General features: G+C 51.7%; 4 protein-coding genes across 4 annotated transcripts in view; 1 reads left to right on the forward strand and 3 right to left on the reverse strand.

Annotated features, from left to right (window-relative positions):
• Positions 1-47: 47 nt before the first annotated feature.
• On the reverse strand, positions 48-3,077 carry EURHEDRAFT_414498 (condensin subunit BRN1). Its single transcript, XM_040782450.1, has 3 exons — positions 2,844-3,077; positions 2,208-2,772; positions 48-2,148 (listed from the first exon to the last, which is right to left on the reverse strand). Exons 1-3 carry the CDS (start codon positions 2,918-2,920, stop codon positions 241-243), a joined length of 2,550 nt encoding a protein of 849 aa, XP_040636978.1. The 5' UTR covers positions 2,921-3,077; the 3' UTR covers positions 48-240.
• A 226-nt stretch (positions 3,078-3,303) lies between these two features.
• EURHEDRAFT_414499 (sodium/calcium exchanger protein) lies at positions 3,304-6,928 on the forward strand. The gene is made up of 2 exons (XM_040782451.1): positions 3,304-3,818; positions 3,880-6,928. Exons 1-2 carry the CDS (start codon positions 3,615-3,617, stop codon positions 6,652-6,654), a joined length of 2,979 nt encoding a protein of 992 aa, XP_040636979.1. The 5' UTR covers positions 3,304-3,614; the 3' UTR covers positions 6,655-6,928.
• A 434-nt stretch (positions 6,929-7,362) lies between these two features.
• pan1 (actin cytoskeleton-regulatory complex protein PAN1) lies at positions 7,363-12,232 on the reverse strand. Its single transcript, XM_040785527.1, has 5 exons — positions 11,570-12,232; positions 11,445-11,508; positions 9,326-11,383; positions 8,745-9,272; positions 7,363-8,687 (listed from the first exon to the last, which is right to left on the reverse strand). Exons 1-5 carry the CDS (start codon positions 12,159-12,161, stop codon positions 7,553-7,555), a joined length of 4,377 nt encoding a protein of 1,458 aa, XP_040636980.1. The 5' UTR covers positions 12,162-12,232; the 3' UTR covers positions 7,363-7,552.
• A 129-nt stretch (positions 12,233-12,361) lies between these two features.
• EURHEDRAFT_414501 (DNA-directed RNA polymerase II core subunit RPB11) overlaps positions 12,362-13,541 on the reverse strand; it is a 1,653-nt gene continuing 473 nt past the window's right edge. The window contains exons 3-5 of the mRNA XM_040782452.1: positions 13,047-13,105; positions 12,871-12,980; positions 12,362-12,802 (exon numbers count right to left, since the gene is read on the reverse strand). Coding sequence (XP_040636981.1) covers positions 12,602-12,802; positions 12,871-12,980; positions 13,047-13,105 — 370 coding nt within the window. The 3' untranslated portion in view covers positions 12,362-12,601. The remainder of the gene's footprint in view (positions 12,803-12,870; positions 12,981-13,046; positions 13,106-13,541) is intronic.

Raw genomic sequence — 13,541 nt, forward strand, 5'->3', positions numbered from 1 at the left:
TCAAAAAAAAAAAAAAAAAAAAAAAAAAAAAAAAAAAAAAAAAAAAAAAAAAAAAAAAAAAAAAAAAAAGAAGCCCTAAACATCCAAGGAGAATTAAACAAAACCATAAGCATCGCACGCCATCCTGAATACCAAACAGGACCATTAACTCCTTTGCGCATATAAGCATCACAACCCAGATCATTCATCATTTATACCAGCCAGATACGAATATAGACATTGCCCTATACGCAGGTACATCTACATAGCTCCCTCTTCAATGACAGCATTCGGATCTTTGGCAACAAAGATCTCTTCTAAGGCCCCTGATGGATCATTGTTATTCAAGACAAGACCTTGTTCGTTGGCCAAGTGAAGCAAACAGATGAAGCCATACGACGTGCTAATGTCACGCAACGTCTCCGGTGCATAAGACGATTTCAGCGAGTTCATAATCTGCGTGAAACGTAACCCGCCCTCTTGGCTGTCGGTACCAGACGTAGGCTGCGGGTTCTCTTGCGTCGGTGTCGGTGGTCCTTCTGGTTCATTCTCGCTAGACTCGGCAGGAGTCGGCTGAGGTGGCGAGCTGAAGTGTGTTGATTCGATCAACTTTTCACCCATGCCCCTCCACATCTCCGATTTGAGTCGTCTTACGTCGACCTTCTTGGCGACTCGTGCATAAGCAACATAGTCGGGCCGTGCTCGTCGGCCACCTTGAGTCACGAGCTGTGACCCGAATCCACCACCGCCATTAAGAAGTGCGGCAAGTCCGGACTGACCACCAGTCGCGTCGGGAGCTGGCGAAAGCATTTCCCTAGCATCCGCAAAAGGCAAGTTGTCGTCGTCGTCATCTGGTAGTCCAAGCCCGTTGGAGAACGCAAGACCATCATCGTCTGCGAAAAAGTCTGCATCATAGGCGCCACGAGCTCCGTCCTCATCGGCCGGATCCTCTTCTTCGGTCTTGTGGTTGGCCCAGAATGCTTCATCCATTTCACCGTTAGCAGCTGTTTGGTCCTGTCGTCTGTTGTTGAAGTTCCGAGGGCCTGTCAACCGCTTCGAGCCCATCCGCGCCTTGGGTTTGAGGAAAAGACGAAGAAGCTGCCGGGAGTTAAAGTGCTTATCATCGGGCAGTAGGTTGCGACCTTTGGTCTTCCATTGAGTCTTGGGTACGGAAATGGTGGAACTGGAACTCGCCGGCGTGTATATCGTTTCAGCAACGGCTTGATCCAAAGGCGCCGCAAAATCAATCTCGAAAGGCTCCTTTTCTTTCCGTTGTTTGGGTGCAGCATTTGTGGTGCTTGCGGCTGCATTATCTTTGATGCGTCGAATCTTCCAGTGCTCCGGACCCGCCCAGTTCTTCTGCAGCGCATTATCGAAATAGCTAAGGATGTTGTCATGGTCCCGGCTGTCCGGCTGATGGGCGAGAGAAATAGTATACGCATCTTGGTCTGCCTCTTCACCATCATTGTTTCCATCGCCTTCTTGGTCTATACGGTGAACCTTGAGCATTGGATCCAATGCGGCCTCACGGGCCCAAACTTCACCGCCATCACCAAAGCCAGCATCGTCACTAAGATCAAAACCAGCAAGTGTGCCATCGTCGTCATCGAATCCGACAGCATTGTCGTCGTCAAGCATGATCCCCGACGGATCATTTGCGTGTCGCCCTTCCTCATGAAAAGATTTCTCGTTTCGCCAGTCCTCAGAAGCCTTCAACAAGGGGATATCCAATGATCCGCTTGGATCACCGAGATCGAAGTTCTTGAGGGAGGGGCAAATGTCTTGTTCGTCGAGATGATCCAGGTTGGGGAAAAACCGACTCGCTAATGGAGCAACATCGATTTCCATGTTATCAAACGCATCATCTTGGGATTGCTTGGACGATGGGAAGCCAGGCTGTTCAGGCTCGGCGGATTCTTCATCTTTGACACCGTCTTGTTCCTCTGCGCCTTTGCCGCTTTCTTCATCGGCATCATCGCTGCTATCAAATACAATGCGTCCCTGACCGTCGATAGCTAAATGATTCAGGAGTAGACCCTTAGCACCACCTTCATCAAAATCTGCCGATGCCTTCTTAAATAATGGGTCCACGGAGAATTCGAGTTCGAACTTTTTCAGCTGTAGAGATGCGAATGACGGCGCCAGTGTAGCTTCATGTGTCCGTTGAGCCTAATAGTCAGAGCGTTAGCTGCCATTTTGACGCCATTGCACAGGAAGACTCGTAGTACCTTCTTTCTCGATTTTCTAGTCGTCCCGTCCTCTCCCTCTTCCTCTTCTTCATCGCCATCTGCATCGGCCTCGCGGCCTCTCTTATCGCGGCCGTCGGCCAAGCCACTGAGAAGCTTGCCTGTCTCTGTCGCAACACTGTCGACTCTGCTTGTATAGATCTTAACGCAGCCATCCAATGTACAACTGGCCTTCTGGAAATTGACACCGTCTCCTTCTTTCAGCAACGACATATCGTGGAAATAGTCGATCAGGGCAAAGTTCCAAGAGTTATTGGCGTTGATTTTATTGTCTGTCGCCATTTTCATCCATTCTTCGAAGTTGGCGAGAATCGGCACTCTTTTCATTGGGGTCACGGCTCTTTGTCCATAGACATCGCTCTCCCGGCCACGGCCTGTATGGCGCGGGGTAGTCGGACTTGTACTTCCTGGTTCATAGCTCTGACGTCTCCGGGGCGGCATGGGCGTCTTGACGGCGGCTTTGATCTGGTTCATTTGGCGGTCGTGGAGGGCTTGCCGGGCCTCCATACGGGCCGCCTTCTCTCCCATATCATCATTCAATGGGATTCTGATCCTGTCAGTACCATTCTTGGCGAGGGAGATTCGCATATTGACTGGAACTCGGACGGGAGACATTACTTGACGGGCGTATTCTTATGAGGGGTGGAAGCGCCGCCATGGCTGCGGCGCACCTTGGGGTTTGATACGCGGGGCATCGTGACTCCCTTAAACAGTAAGGGACGCACCCAAAACAATGATCGAAGGAAAGAGCACGACAGAGATTAAAATCAGCAAGCGCAGGGGCCGAGTTTCATCGCCTGCGCAGTCGCGAGTCTTGATGCGGAAAGATGTCAGCGCTTGAACGGTTCTGCGGTGCCTTCCACAAAACCGTTTCGGGGGAACAACAAAACATACGGCTGAGGAGAAAGACCACTTGTGTACACGCTAGCCTTGTTGGGAAGTCAGATGACTTGCAGGCGGTCAGTATTTGCTTCGACTGGTACCGTACGGTAACTGACAAGTACGGTATGGTAACCGGGATACGGCAGCATACACATTAATGTGTGACATCGTGCCAGCAGATCATTCGAGTCACACTACGGAAAATAAAAAACAGCTACAGAGTAAATAGAATCTTTTCTTTTTCATATACTTCTCAATCAAGGTCTATTTAAAGACCCCTTGTATGCTGTGTGCTTATTTATATCTTCTATGCTATCTTCCGCCGCGGCCTGACATCACCGTATCTCTGCGCAACCTCACCGCACTCGTGCTTCATCCTTGCGGCAAATTTCTGCTCATTAATTCTTCAGCCTGGAGATTGAATATCCCTATAACTATTCTTGAATTTATATTCCAGCGTTGGGAGTGTTGATTGCACTCTCTGCCCAGGATGCAGCATCCGTCATCATGTTCCCTCGTTATTCTCCGTCCGTGAACTGGCCCTCGGTCCGCCCGAAAAGGCGCCGATTCTCAGTCAATCCTTCGTTATACTGGATGTTTCTCGCGTTTACCATCTTTGCGACAGTGAGCTGGGCTCATGTGGCGTGGAGGGGAGATGAATTTCTTGCGCAGGATGCGACTAATGCTCTCAGGCGGGACACGGAACCGGAGGTATTCCACCCATCTTGGATTCAAGCAATGGAGGCTAATTGTGAGTGCTTTGGCGCAATAGTGTCGGCTGGTCCGTAACGTCAAGGACAAATGCGCCTTTGTCCGTACCAACTGCCCGGACCACGAGGATGGTCTGTTCTCCTACCTCCAATTCTATTATTGCTCTCTCGCGGATGTCAAACCGCTAGCATTCATTCTCCTCATTCTGTGGATGTGCTTGATATTCAATACTATCGGGATAGCTGCCAGCGACTTTCTATGTATCAACTTGAGCACTTTGGCCAGTATCCTGGGGTTGAGTGAGAGTTTGACGGGTGTCACATTCCTTGCCTTCGGAAATGGAAGCCCCGACGTGTTCTCCACATTTGCTGCGATGAAGTCCAATAGTGGAAGCCTTGCTGTTGGTGAACTAATCGGAGCTGCGACCTTCATTACATCAGTGGTGGCTGGCTCAATGGCATTAGTCCGGCCGTTCAAAGTTGCCCGGAGGAGCTTCGTTCGCGATGTTGGTTATTTCATCATTGCCGTGAGTTTCAGCATGGTATTTCTAGCAGATGGGCGCCTGCATATCTGGGAATCCACTGTAATGGTGGCTCTATATTGTTTCTACGTGGCGATGGTGGTCAGTTGGCATTGGTATTTTGTGCGCCAGCGTCGGAAGTACGAGAGGAATGTTACGGCACGGTCTCATTTCCACATCCCGGAAAATCAGGAGTTGGACATTGAGGAGCCTGCAGAGGATGATGATCCTGGTGTAGGGTCTGAATCGAGGAGTCTGCTTCGAGCTGGATCGACGGAAGACTTTGACGCGCTGGAAAGGTCTGGTCGACCCGCATGGACAGAAGATGACAGAGACGAGGACGATGGTACTCGTAATCGCTATTTGGCTGAGATACGAGAGAACATGCATATGTATCGTCCTAATTCGCGGAGGCGAAATACTGCTGCGCTGAATCCCATCAGACCCAGTTTGGTTGGTGCACTTGAATTTCAATCCATTCTCTCTTCGCTACAGAAATCTAGAAACGTTCACCAAACTCTGGGAATTGACCTGGACAGATACTCGGATGATTCTGAAGCGCAGCCTTCTCAAGACTTTGACAATCGCTCCGTTGCATCACACTCGCAAGTATACCGGTCGCCTAGCCAACTTTCACCGCATGAGGGCTCCGCTCGAACTCGAGCTGTATCTGCTAATGATGTTGCTGGCTTGAAAATTGACACTAGTGTCTTTGATCAAGACACAACTTCGCCAGTTCAAGTCACTGTCAGTCGGCCTTCCGGGGAAGGTCTCGACGACACGGCTGAAAACCGCCCGGTCAGTCGAGACGCACTATCACCATCGGGCGCTGGTGATTATTTTTCACCGAGCCTATCCCCAGGGGGTGCAGATGCGCCTCGAACCCCAGATTTGCTCGCACCATCAGATGCCTTCCGGTCTCCCAATTACCAAACCAATGCCTCCCGTCCACGTTCGCCGCTTCATTCTCCACGTGGAACACATCTCTCCACAGGCACTCCTGCTGAACCTGCAACCGAAAGCCCACTTAGCCCGTTTCCTCCGTTCACCGACTACCCGGAATCTTCGTCGTCCAGAGCATCCAGTATCCGTCCGCGAGGCGGTTCAAGTCCCACGGAGCGACTACAGGTCCGTGACGGTGTTTCTGAAAATGGAGACAATTATCCACCGGCACGAATCAAGTGGTGGCCTTATTGGATGCTACCATCGCCACAAACTCTATTTTCGACGCTTTTTCCGACACTATGTGACTGGAAAGTCAAGAGTATCTGGGAACGATTACTGGGAATTGTTGCAGCCCCAACTGTGTTGCTTCTGACGGTGACTATTCCTGTCATTGAACCAGCACCATCCGAAACAACCACGGATCCCATTTCCGTCGTGGTGACTACAGCAGATGATGAGAATTGCTTGACTACGCCCCGGGTGAGGCTCCCAGATGATAGTCCGGTTATCCGTGCCCTTGAACACCAGTCTGGTGAGCAGAGAGGGGCAAATGATGATGGAAAGGCTCAGCATCAGCCCTCGCAAGGAAGACAACGTTTCAATTCAGAGGTACCAGCCGTCCAGCAACTACCCGAGGACGCAGTCACATCGGTTCCGAAAGAATGGAACCAATGGCTGGTTTCTGTTCAGCTTTTCGTTGGGCCATCTTTCATTGCCCTAATTGCCTGGACGGTCATAGACTCGGAATCTAGACCTCGCTATCTCTTACCGGCTGTCATCGCCCTTCTTTTCTCCTTGCTATGCTTCACCTTACTCAGGATAAGCACCCGGCTCAGCCATAATTCACAACCACCCAAGCCATGGCGCTCATTTTTAGCCCTCCTCGGCTTCCTGGTCGCCATTTGCTGGATTGCCACGATCGCAGAGGAAGTCGTCAACCTCCTCAAAGCCATAGGTGTCATCATGAACATCAGCGACTCACTCCTCGGCCTCACTGTCTTCGCAGTCGGAAACTCACTGGGCGACCTCGTTGCGGACATCACCGTCGCACGTCTCGGATACCCCGTCATGGCACTGAGCGCCTGCTTCGGCGGGCCCATGATGAACATCCTCCTTGGAATTGGCCTCGGTGGTATTTACATGACCGTGAACGCGAAGCCGGACGCTGTAGCTGCTGCTGCGGGACTCTATGAAGTTGCCATCTCCAAGGTCTTGGTCATCAGTGCGATTACTTTGTTGATTACATTGGCTGGAGTGTTGATCGTTGTTCCGCTGAATGGGTGGCGGATGGATCGGAAGATTGGTTGGGGACTGGTTGTATTGTGGTGTGTTAGTACCCTTGGCAATGTCATTGCTGAGGCAGCGTCCTAACTACCCTGTTTGCTTGTTAGAAATTATTTATAGTGTCGGGGTTTGTATTGCATATTTATATATTGGTGTATAGTTACGAATTGCTACCTAATGTTGGGGCAATGTTTAAGTATTTGGATTACACCTTAAGCTCAGATATATACATAAGAATACATACTCAAGTCCAGAAGTACAGGAACACGGCTTAGAATTTTTGCCCACCGTGTTCAATATCGACTTCTATATGTCAAATTTGGCACACCCAGTGATCGAGGAAGCTCATTAATACGAACCCTAATACCCATGTACTGTGTTGTCATTGGCATGCCGTTATAGAGCTTGACAGTAATTGCCTGCTCAGTTGAATGTGAGATATCACTCATGTCTATTTGGCAAAAGGATGAGACAGACTCCTGCCCTGAGAGTCAGTGGATCTTGCCTAAGAAATAGCCATTTTTTGGGATATAGTGTTCTTCCGTCTATAAGTTGGCCATCTTCGCCGGTTATTGCATCGACGAATCGTCAGGTCCTGGTCGGTGACTGGCTGTCTGAGATCGGTTTCATTTCGACATTATCAAGACTTGGGAAGAGCAAACATACCTCTTCCGGGTACAATGAGGCTAGGTAATGCGATAAAAAATAGAATGCAAAGCCAATAGGTGCTGAGAGATGCTGATCAACTGAATGGTGGAAGAAATATATGAAGAATAAAGTGGAAGTGGGAGGTGACCCCGAGGTAAAACCAATGTTATATTAATATACACTGACCAAACCGCATTATGCTACTTTACATTCACTGGTTAAAGAGAAGAGAAATAGAATCTAGCAAACCACTGCATTATAAACACTCTTTAATAGCTATAGTTACTATGTACCAGTCAGTAATCGCTGATACCTCCCGTATCCAAAACACGACCCTCTACAGAGCTCGTCCCGCAGTCGAACTTGTGCTCCGGTCATTGGTCTGCACCTTCCTGAGACCCTTGCCTGCCTGGATCGAAGCCAACAATGCTCCTCGATCGCCTGCTCCTGCCGGTGCCGGGGGCGCGGCAGCTGGAGGCGGAGGTGGAACACCAGGAGGTGCTGGTGGAGGCGCGGGAGGTGCCGCAGGAGGAGCAGGCGGGGGCGGCGGAGGAATAGCAGATTCACCTGCAGGAACTGGCACAGGCGGCGGTGGCGGCGGTGGTGGAACAGCACCAGGCGCCGTGGGCTGTTCAGTTTCGGCAGGCTTGGGCTCAGTATCTTGCACCGGTGTCGCCGATTGCGAAGGAGACTTGTTATCCATCGCACTCAAAGGCCGTGGTGGTGCCATGGTGCCGAACAGGATACTAGCAAGTTGCTTCGCGCTACCACCACCAGGATTTTCATCCTCATCGTCAGAATCATCAAAGTCGGATCCTGCTGCCGACCAGTCATCTTCTTCGGGACGTACACGAGACTTCTGCTCTAATGGTCTTGCCCCGGTAAAAGTGGGCTTGACGCTTTCCTGCTGTGCCAAGCGGTGGAAGGGGTTGGTCGACTGGACGTCGGACGAGGGAGCGGCAGGTTGAGGAATCTTATTAAAATAAGGGTTGTTGGACGAAGGTTCGATGTTGACGTGGGGAGCCGGCGAAGTGACTTCAGGGCTTACAGTCTGTTCTGGTTCAGGGTGCGACTCAGGCTCCGGCTCATGCGGAGGCTCGGAATCTAACTCCCATTCATCTGCAGGCTCCGGTACTGGAGCAGCCTCTGGAGGAAGAATCTGGCTCTGAGTGGGCGTGCTATCCTGAGGCGTGACATACTCAGGTCCCTCGTCATCCGAGCTTTCATCACCAAGGCCTTCCAATTCAAGCTGAAGCTGCCTCTCACGCTCCCGAGCCATTTCGAGCTCTGCACGTTGAGCGGCAGCCCTATCTTCTTGTTCCTTTGCAGACCTGGCGGCCTCCTCCTTGCGGCGCTTTTCTTCTTGCTTCTTGATCTTGCCTTGCTTGACTTGTTCCTCGAGCGCACGAAGACGAGCTTCTTGTGCTTCCTTCTCTTTTTGCATCTCGTCATCTTGTAATCTGGACTCGTCTCTATTAGTAGGTTAGCAAAGAGTTTAAGATACCATACAGAACAACTTGAGAACTTACTCAAGGCGCATCCGCTCAGCTTCTTGAAACTGTTGTTCTTCCTTGATGGCCTGCTCCTGGGCAGCCTGATCCGCCTTAGCAGATTCCTCCGCTGCTTTTTTCGCATCAGCCTGAGCGGCACCGTCTCCACCATGCTTCCTTGTAGGAGGAGCAGGTGGTGGCTTCTTGCCCATCGGCTTAGTGGCCGGTTTCTCAGCCGGCTTCTGTTCGTCAGCAATGCGACGCTGTCTTTCCTGTTCTCTTTGGGCGTCTTCTTCCTCTGCCCGCTTCAGACGCTCCTCCCGTTCTCTCTTCTCACGCTCTTGACGCTGAGTAAGAGACTCTCCGGCGTCATGAGGCTTCAGACCAGCCGCCGCCATACGTTCAGCAATACGTCTCTGAGCACGTTCTCTGGCTGCAGCAACACGATCCTCATGAGTATTGCCTGGTAGGGGGCCTGGGGATGTAGAAGGTGGCGGAGAAGGCCGGGCAGCGCCTGGGCCTTCAGACGATAGCGTGTCATATCGAGCAGGAGACGGTCTTGATTCCCTGAACGAGTCATTAATTTCAACGGCCCATCTCATGTAGGAAGAAAAACTTACTCTTTGCGAATATGCGCAGTGCGAGCGTTACGCTGCAAATCGTAGATGAAGTCACGAATAACGTCTTCCACGCCAAGCGCATCCTCCCACCGACGACGTTCATGCTCACGCGTGGAGCTTTCGCCTCCATCCTTGAGGCTGTCCTCGAGACTCCTGGCGAAGTCTTTGACACTATCCTCAACATCGCGCGTCATGGTGTCGTTACGCTCTCTGTCCGCCTTGACGTTCGTGCTTTCGGCCTCCAGCCGACGAGCAGCCGAACCGTCATCATCTTCAGACGCAGGCGCGGGTCGTCCAGCAAGTTCAGCGGCACGGGCCTGCATCCTCGCGCGAGCGCGAGCCTTGATACGGTCTGCCTCTGTGACCGTGCCACCGGGACCGGTGCCAATGATGTTAGAAGCAGTGCCAGGGTGAGCCTTGGCATCCTTCAGGCGGAAAAGCTCAAGTTTAGCCTCAGAGATCTCCCGTTCAAGTCTGCGGACATCAGAGGCGACCTGGGGAACCTGGTCCTCATAGCCCTGCAATTGACGACGGAGCGACCTCCGCTCCGCTCCCGAATCGAGGTTACGGAAAGTAGCGTTGGGGTGGGTATCAATGTCGTCCTGCACGCGGCGGATCCGTTCCATAAGGCTTTCCGCTTCTCTGCGATCCCGGCGGTCAAGGACTTCATTTTCCTCAGCACGGTTCTCATCCTGGAAATCGACTGCATCGAGCATGACCTTGGTCTCACGAATTTTCTTCTTCAGCTGGTCGATAGACAGCTCATCTTCTGATGTCTGGGAAGCAGCAGGAGACGGGGTCCGAGCAACATTGTTACCAACACGGCGACGGGCGCTGGATCGGTACCCTGCAGCAGCCTCGTCATTATTCTTGAACATTGTGGCATCCTTTCGGCCAAAACCTGGGGATCCACCGCCCCGAAAAGAGTGATCCTTCAAATAGCTGACACCGGTCTTCTGGGGTTGCAAAAACGCACCAGATGCCTTCCGAGACTCAGCGTCTTGCGAAAGCATCGACTTGACAGTACCGATAGAATCATTAAGATTCCTTGTAGATGGCGGGACAAGCTCTGGTGGAAGACGGTTTGGCACAGGATAACCGTTAAGTCTTCTATAGATCAAATGCATTGCCACAGCGAACTCATCCATGTTGAGCCTACCCCGGTTGTGTGGGTCCGCCAAAGTCCAGATCCGCTCCAGGTCCTTCTGCTCCATACCACTTTGACCCATAATCTCAATAGCAGTTTCACCACCAATGAATCCCTTGCGGAAACCATCCCACACACGGAAGAGATCATCATAGATCCTCTTCTCCTCTTTAGTAATTGCCCATGGAACGGTGGCGTTTCCAGAGAGTCCAGCGGTAGAGAAGCCACCCTCGCGGCCCGGCTGAGGCATGAGCTGCTGTTTAAGAGCCTCAATGTTGGGCAATCCTGTCGCGGGTGCGTTTACAAATCCCCACTGACCTGGGATGCCAGTAGGCTGCGCGGTCAAAGCAGCCGTCCCACCCGTCTGAGCTGGGCTCAGGTTGGATCCAAATCCGGTGGGAATCGGCGGAATAGGGGGGCGAGGGCCACTGTATCCGGTGGGCTGCGGGTTGTTCATCAATCCTGTCGGTTGAGGCTGCAGGAACTGCTGGCTAGGTCCTGGAAATCCAGTCGCTTGTGGAGCGATGCCCTGACCGGGGAAGCCAGTCGCCTGTGGAGCGAGACCCTGACCCGGGAAGCCAGTCGGGTTGGGTTGCAATCCGGTTGGCTGGGTGACAAAACCAGTAGGTTGTGCTGTCAACTGACTGAGGAGCTGGGAGTTCGACGGCTGCTGCGGCCGGGGTTGCTGTGGCGCCGGGGGCTCAGCCTTGTTCTGGAGTAGTGGTTGCTCCGGCTGCGTGTCAGGAACGGTAAAGGAAATGATATCCACCATGCTGGAGACCTCGTTCTGGATCGTTTCAGGAAGCGCGGCGGGAAGGTCTCTGCCGGTAATTTTCAAGTTGCAGAGGTACATCGCCAGTGCGAATTCAGGAAAGAATAGCTGTCCGGATTTGGTGGTGTCCGACAAAATCCTATCACGGTCTGTAAGTTTTCTGGCCCAAAGAGTAGTATTCACCAGCCTGTGCTGCTTACCAGATCCTCGACAAGTCACCCCCAGGGAGTCTAGATCGTAGTAGTAGCTCCTTGACTTTCTCGCCTATAGAAAGCAAGTATCAGCAACTCCGTACTTCTGGGGTGACAGATCCATCTCTACTTACCATCCATCGTCTGGTTTTCTCCAACCGCTGACTTGAACAACTGCTCGAATTTGGCCTGATCCTGCGCGGTGATGAACGAAAGCCTGATACTAGGGATCTTATTACCAGCCCCGGAGGGAGCCTTGGGTGGCGGCTGCGGGCGTCCATCGCTAAACGAATCAGCTATCTCATTTGACGTCTTTGCAGCCCGAAGGGGCAGTCCGGTGGATTGAGCGACTTGAAGCTGTGGCGGCTGAGACTGCAGCTGGTTCTGGGGAGGATATCCGGTTAACTGGGGCGGCTGGGGGGAGAGCTGGAAGCTTTGTGGTTGCGGCTGCGGTTGCTGCTGTTGTGGCGGGAACCCCGTGAATTGCGGTTGAAGCTGTCCAGCACCGGCGAACCCCGTTGGTTGAGGTTGCAGTTGAGGGCCTCCGAGTCCAGTATACTGATGCGCATATCCGGTCGGTTGAGGAGCGAAGCCCGTTGGCTGTGGCTGTTGCGGTTGTGGTTGCTGCTGACCGGGGAATTGGGAGTATGGCTGCTGTAGGTAAGGCGCCGTGCCCGGGCGAGCGCTATTGGCGCCGCCCAGGAAGGTATTCGAGCCGGAAAACATCTATACGAAGGAATAAGATAGCATCGAAAACAGATGGAAAAAAAAAAAAAAAAACAAATAACGAATGGAAAGTAACTAACAGGTAGCGATAGGAGGGGAGAGAGCGAGATCAGGAGCTGCCGACGAACCGGAATTCAGGGACGCGGAGAGACAGCGCACTAGCCCCGATCAGGTATGGGCTTAGTCAGGGGGCCACATGGGCCATTACGACAACTGTGTACATAGTATATTATTATACTTGGAAGTATCTTTGAATTGATTAAATTGACATTTCCTCTTTTTCTTCCCTCTTGGGACCCGCACATTAACCGTAAACCTCGTTAATTTGCCGTGGCAATAAGAAACGCAAGGACGTGGCAGATCCGACTAGTAGTAGCGTCATGTCGAAAAGCACAGATGCGCACTAGTTCATGACACGGAACCATTTCAAACTATTTCCTCTACTGTCCGTCGAGGCCGTTCTGCTGCTGCTGGGTAGATCCAACCATTTTGCGCAGCTCATATTCCTTGGTGAACTCACGGGAGAGAATACCCAAGTCCTTAACCAAGTCGTGACAGGCTGCGATCACAGCGTCCTTGGGAGTAATCTCACCGTCGGTCTGAACACGCAATTCGAACTTGGGAAGTAGAGGGTGGGGGACCTGGATGAGCGTGTTAGTTATATAGTCTTATGGTGACAACAGATATGAGAGCCAGAGCAGCGACGTACCTTGTAACCGGCAAAAAGGACGTGGGAGCTCTGCAAGAGACGAGAGCGGAGCAAGTTGCCTAGGGTATGGTCTTCCTTGTTAAAGGTGAAAATGGCAGAAGAGGGGATACCTAGCAGCCGCGTTAAAATCAGCATTTAAGCAGAAAGAAAATGTTCCCAGAACAAAAAAGACTTACGAGTGTCAATCTCCAAGTCAACTTTGTTCTCACCAGGGGCAAGGACGAAGGACTCATATCTATTAACCAAAGCCAGTTAGCGTCTTCTTTCAAAAGTAGAAACAGTGCACCCAAACAAAAGACAAGTTTCAAGTAGATCCAAAATACCCTTGCCCACCTAGACTGACGGTCGTTGTCGATGCCCAAGTCGACACTCGACTGGCGAGCATGAGGATTGCTATGCCTATTGATGTAACGCGCAAACGTCATTTCGCAGGGCAAGATGAAGACCTCCGAGCCCTCTCTTTCACTTGTGCCCGAATCCATTTCGAGAGAGATGGAAGTACAGTATAGTGTATACAGAAAGGGAAAATGATGAAGGTGAATGAAAATCAAAAGAGAAAGAGGAAGAAAAGAGGGAGAGTCCTGGACAGAAAGCACAAAGCCCTGCTTCCCTCCCCTCTGGCAATGACATTTGTTGATGTTTGTGATCGATGGGCACACAACAAAAAAAAA

Source organism: Aspergillus ruber (assembly GCF_000600275.1).
Source record: "Aspergillus ruber CBS 135680 unplaced genomic scaffold scaffold00022, whole genome shotgun sequence".
Lineage (NCBI taxonomy): Eukaryota > Fungi > Ascomycota > Eurotiomycetes > Eurotiales > Aspergillaceae > Aspergillus > Aspergillus ruber.

Excerpts from the sequence above, each read along its gene's own strand:
- EURHEDRAFT_414498 (XM_040782450.1), bottom strand. The coding sequence starts at position 2,920 with ATGCCCCGCGTATCAAACCCCAAGGTGCGCCGCAGCCATGGCGGCGCT. Across the intron at positions 2,773-2,843 it reads CATAAGAATACGCCCGTCAA|AATCCCATTGAATGATGATA; the intron begins GTAATGTCTCCC and ends TGACAGGATCAG. Across the intron at positions 2,149-2,207 it reads CTAGAAAATCGAGAAAGAAG|GCTCAACGGACACATGAAGC; the intron begins GTACTACGAGTC and ends TCTGACTATTAG.
- pan1 (XM_040785527.1), bottom strand. The coding sequence starts at position 12,161 with ATGTTTTCCGGCTCGAATACCTTCCTGGGCGGCGCCAATAGCGCTCGC. Across the intron at positions 11,384-11,444 it reads GGTGACTTGTCGAGGATCTG|GATTTTGTCGGACACCACCA; the intron begins GTAAGCAGCACA and ends AGACCGTGATAG. Across the intron at positions 9,273-9,325 it reads ACTGCGCATATTCGCAAAGA|GGAATCAAGACCGTCTCCTG; the intron begins GTAAGTTTTTCT and ends TGACTCGTTCAG.
- EURHEDRAFT_414499 (XM_040782451.1), top strand. The coding sequence starts at position 3,615 with ATGTTCCCTCGTTATTCTCCGTCCGTGAACTGGCCCTCGGTCCGCCCG. Across the intron at positions 3,819-3,879 it reads GGCGGGACACGGAACCGGAG|TGTCGGCTGGTCCGTAACGT; the intron begins GTATTCCACCCA and ends TTGGCGCAATAG.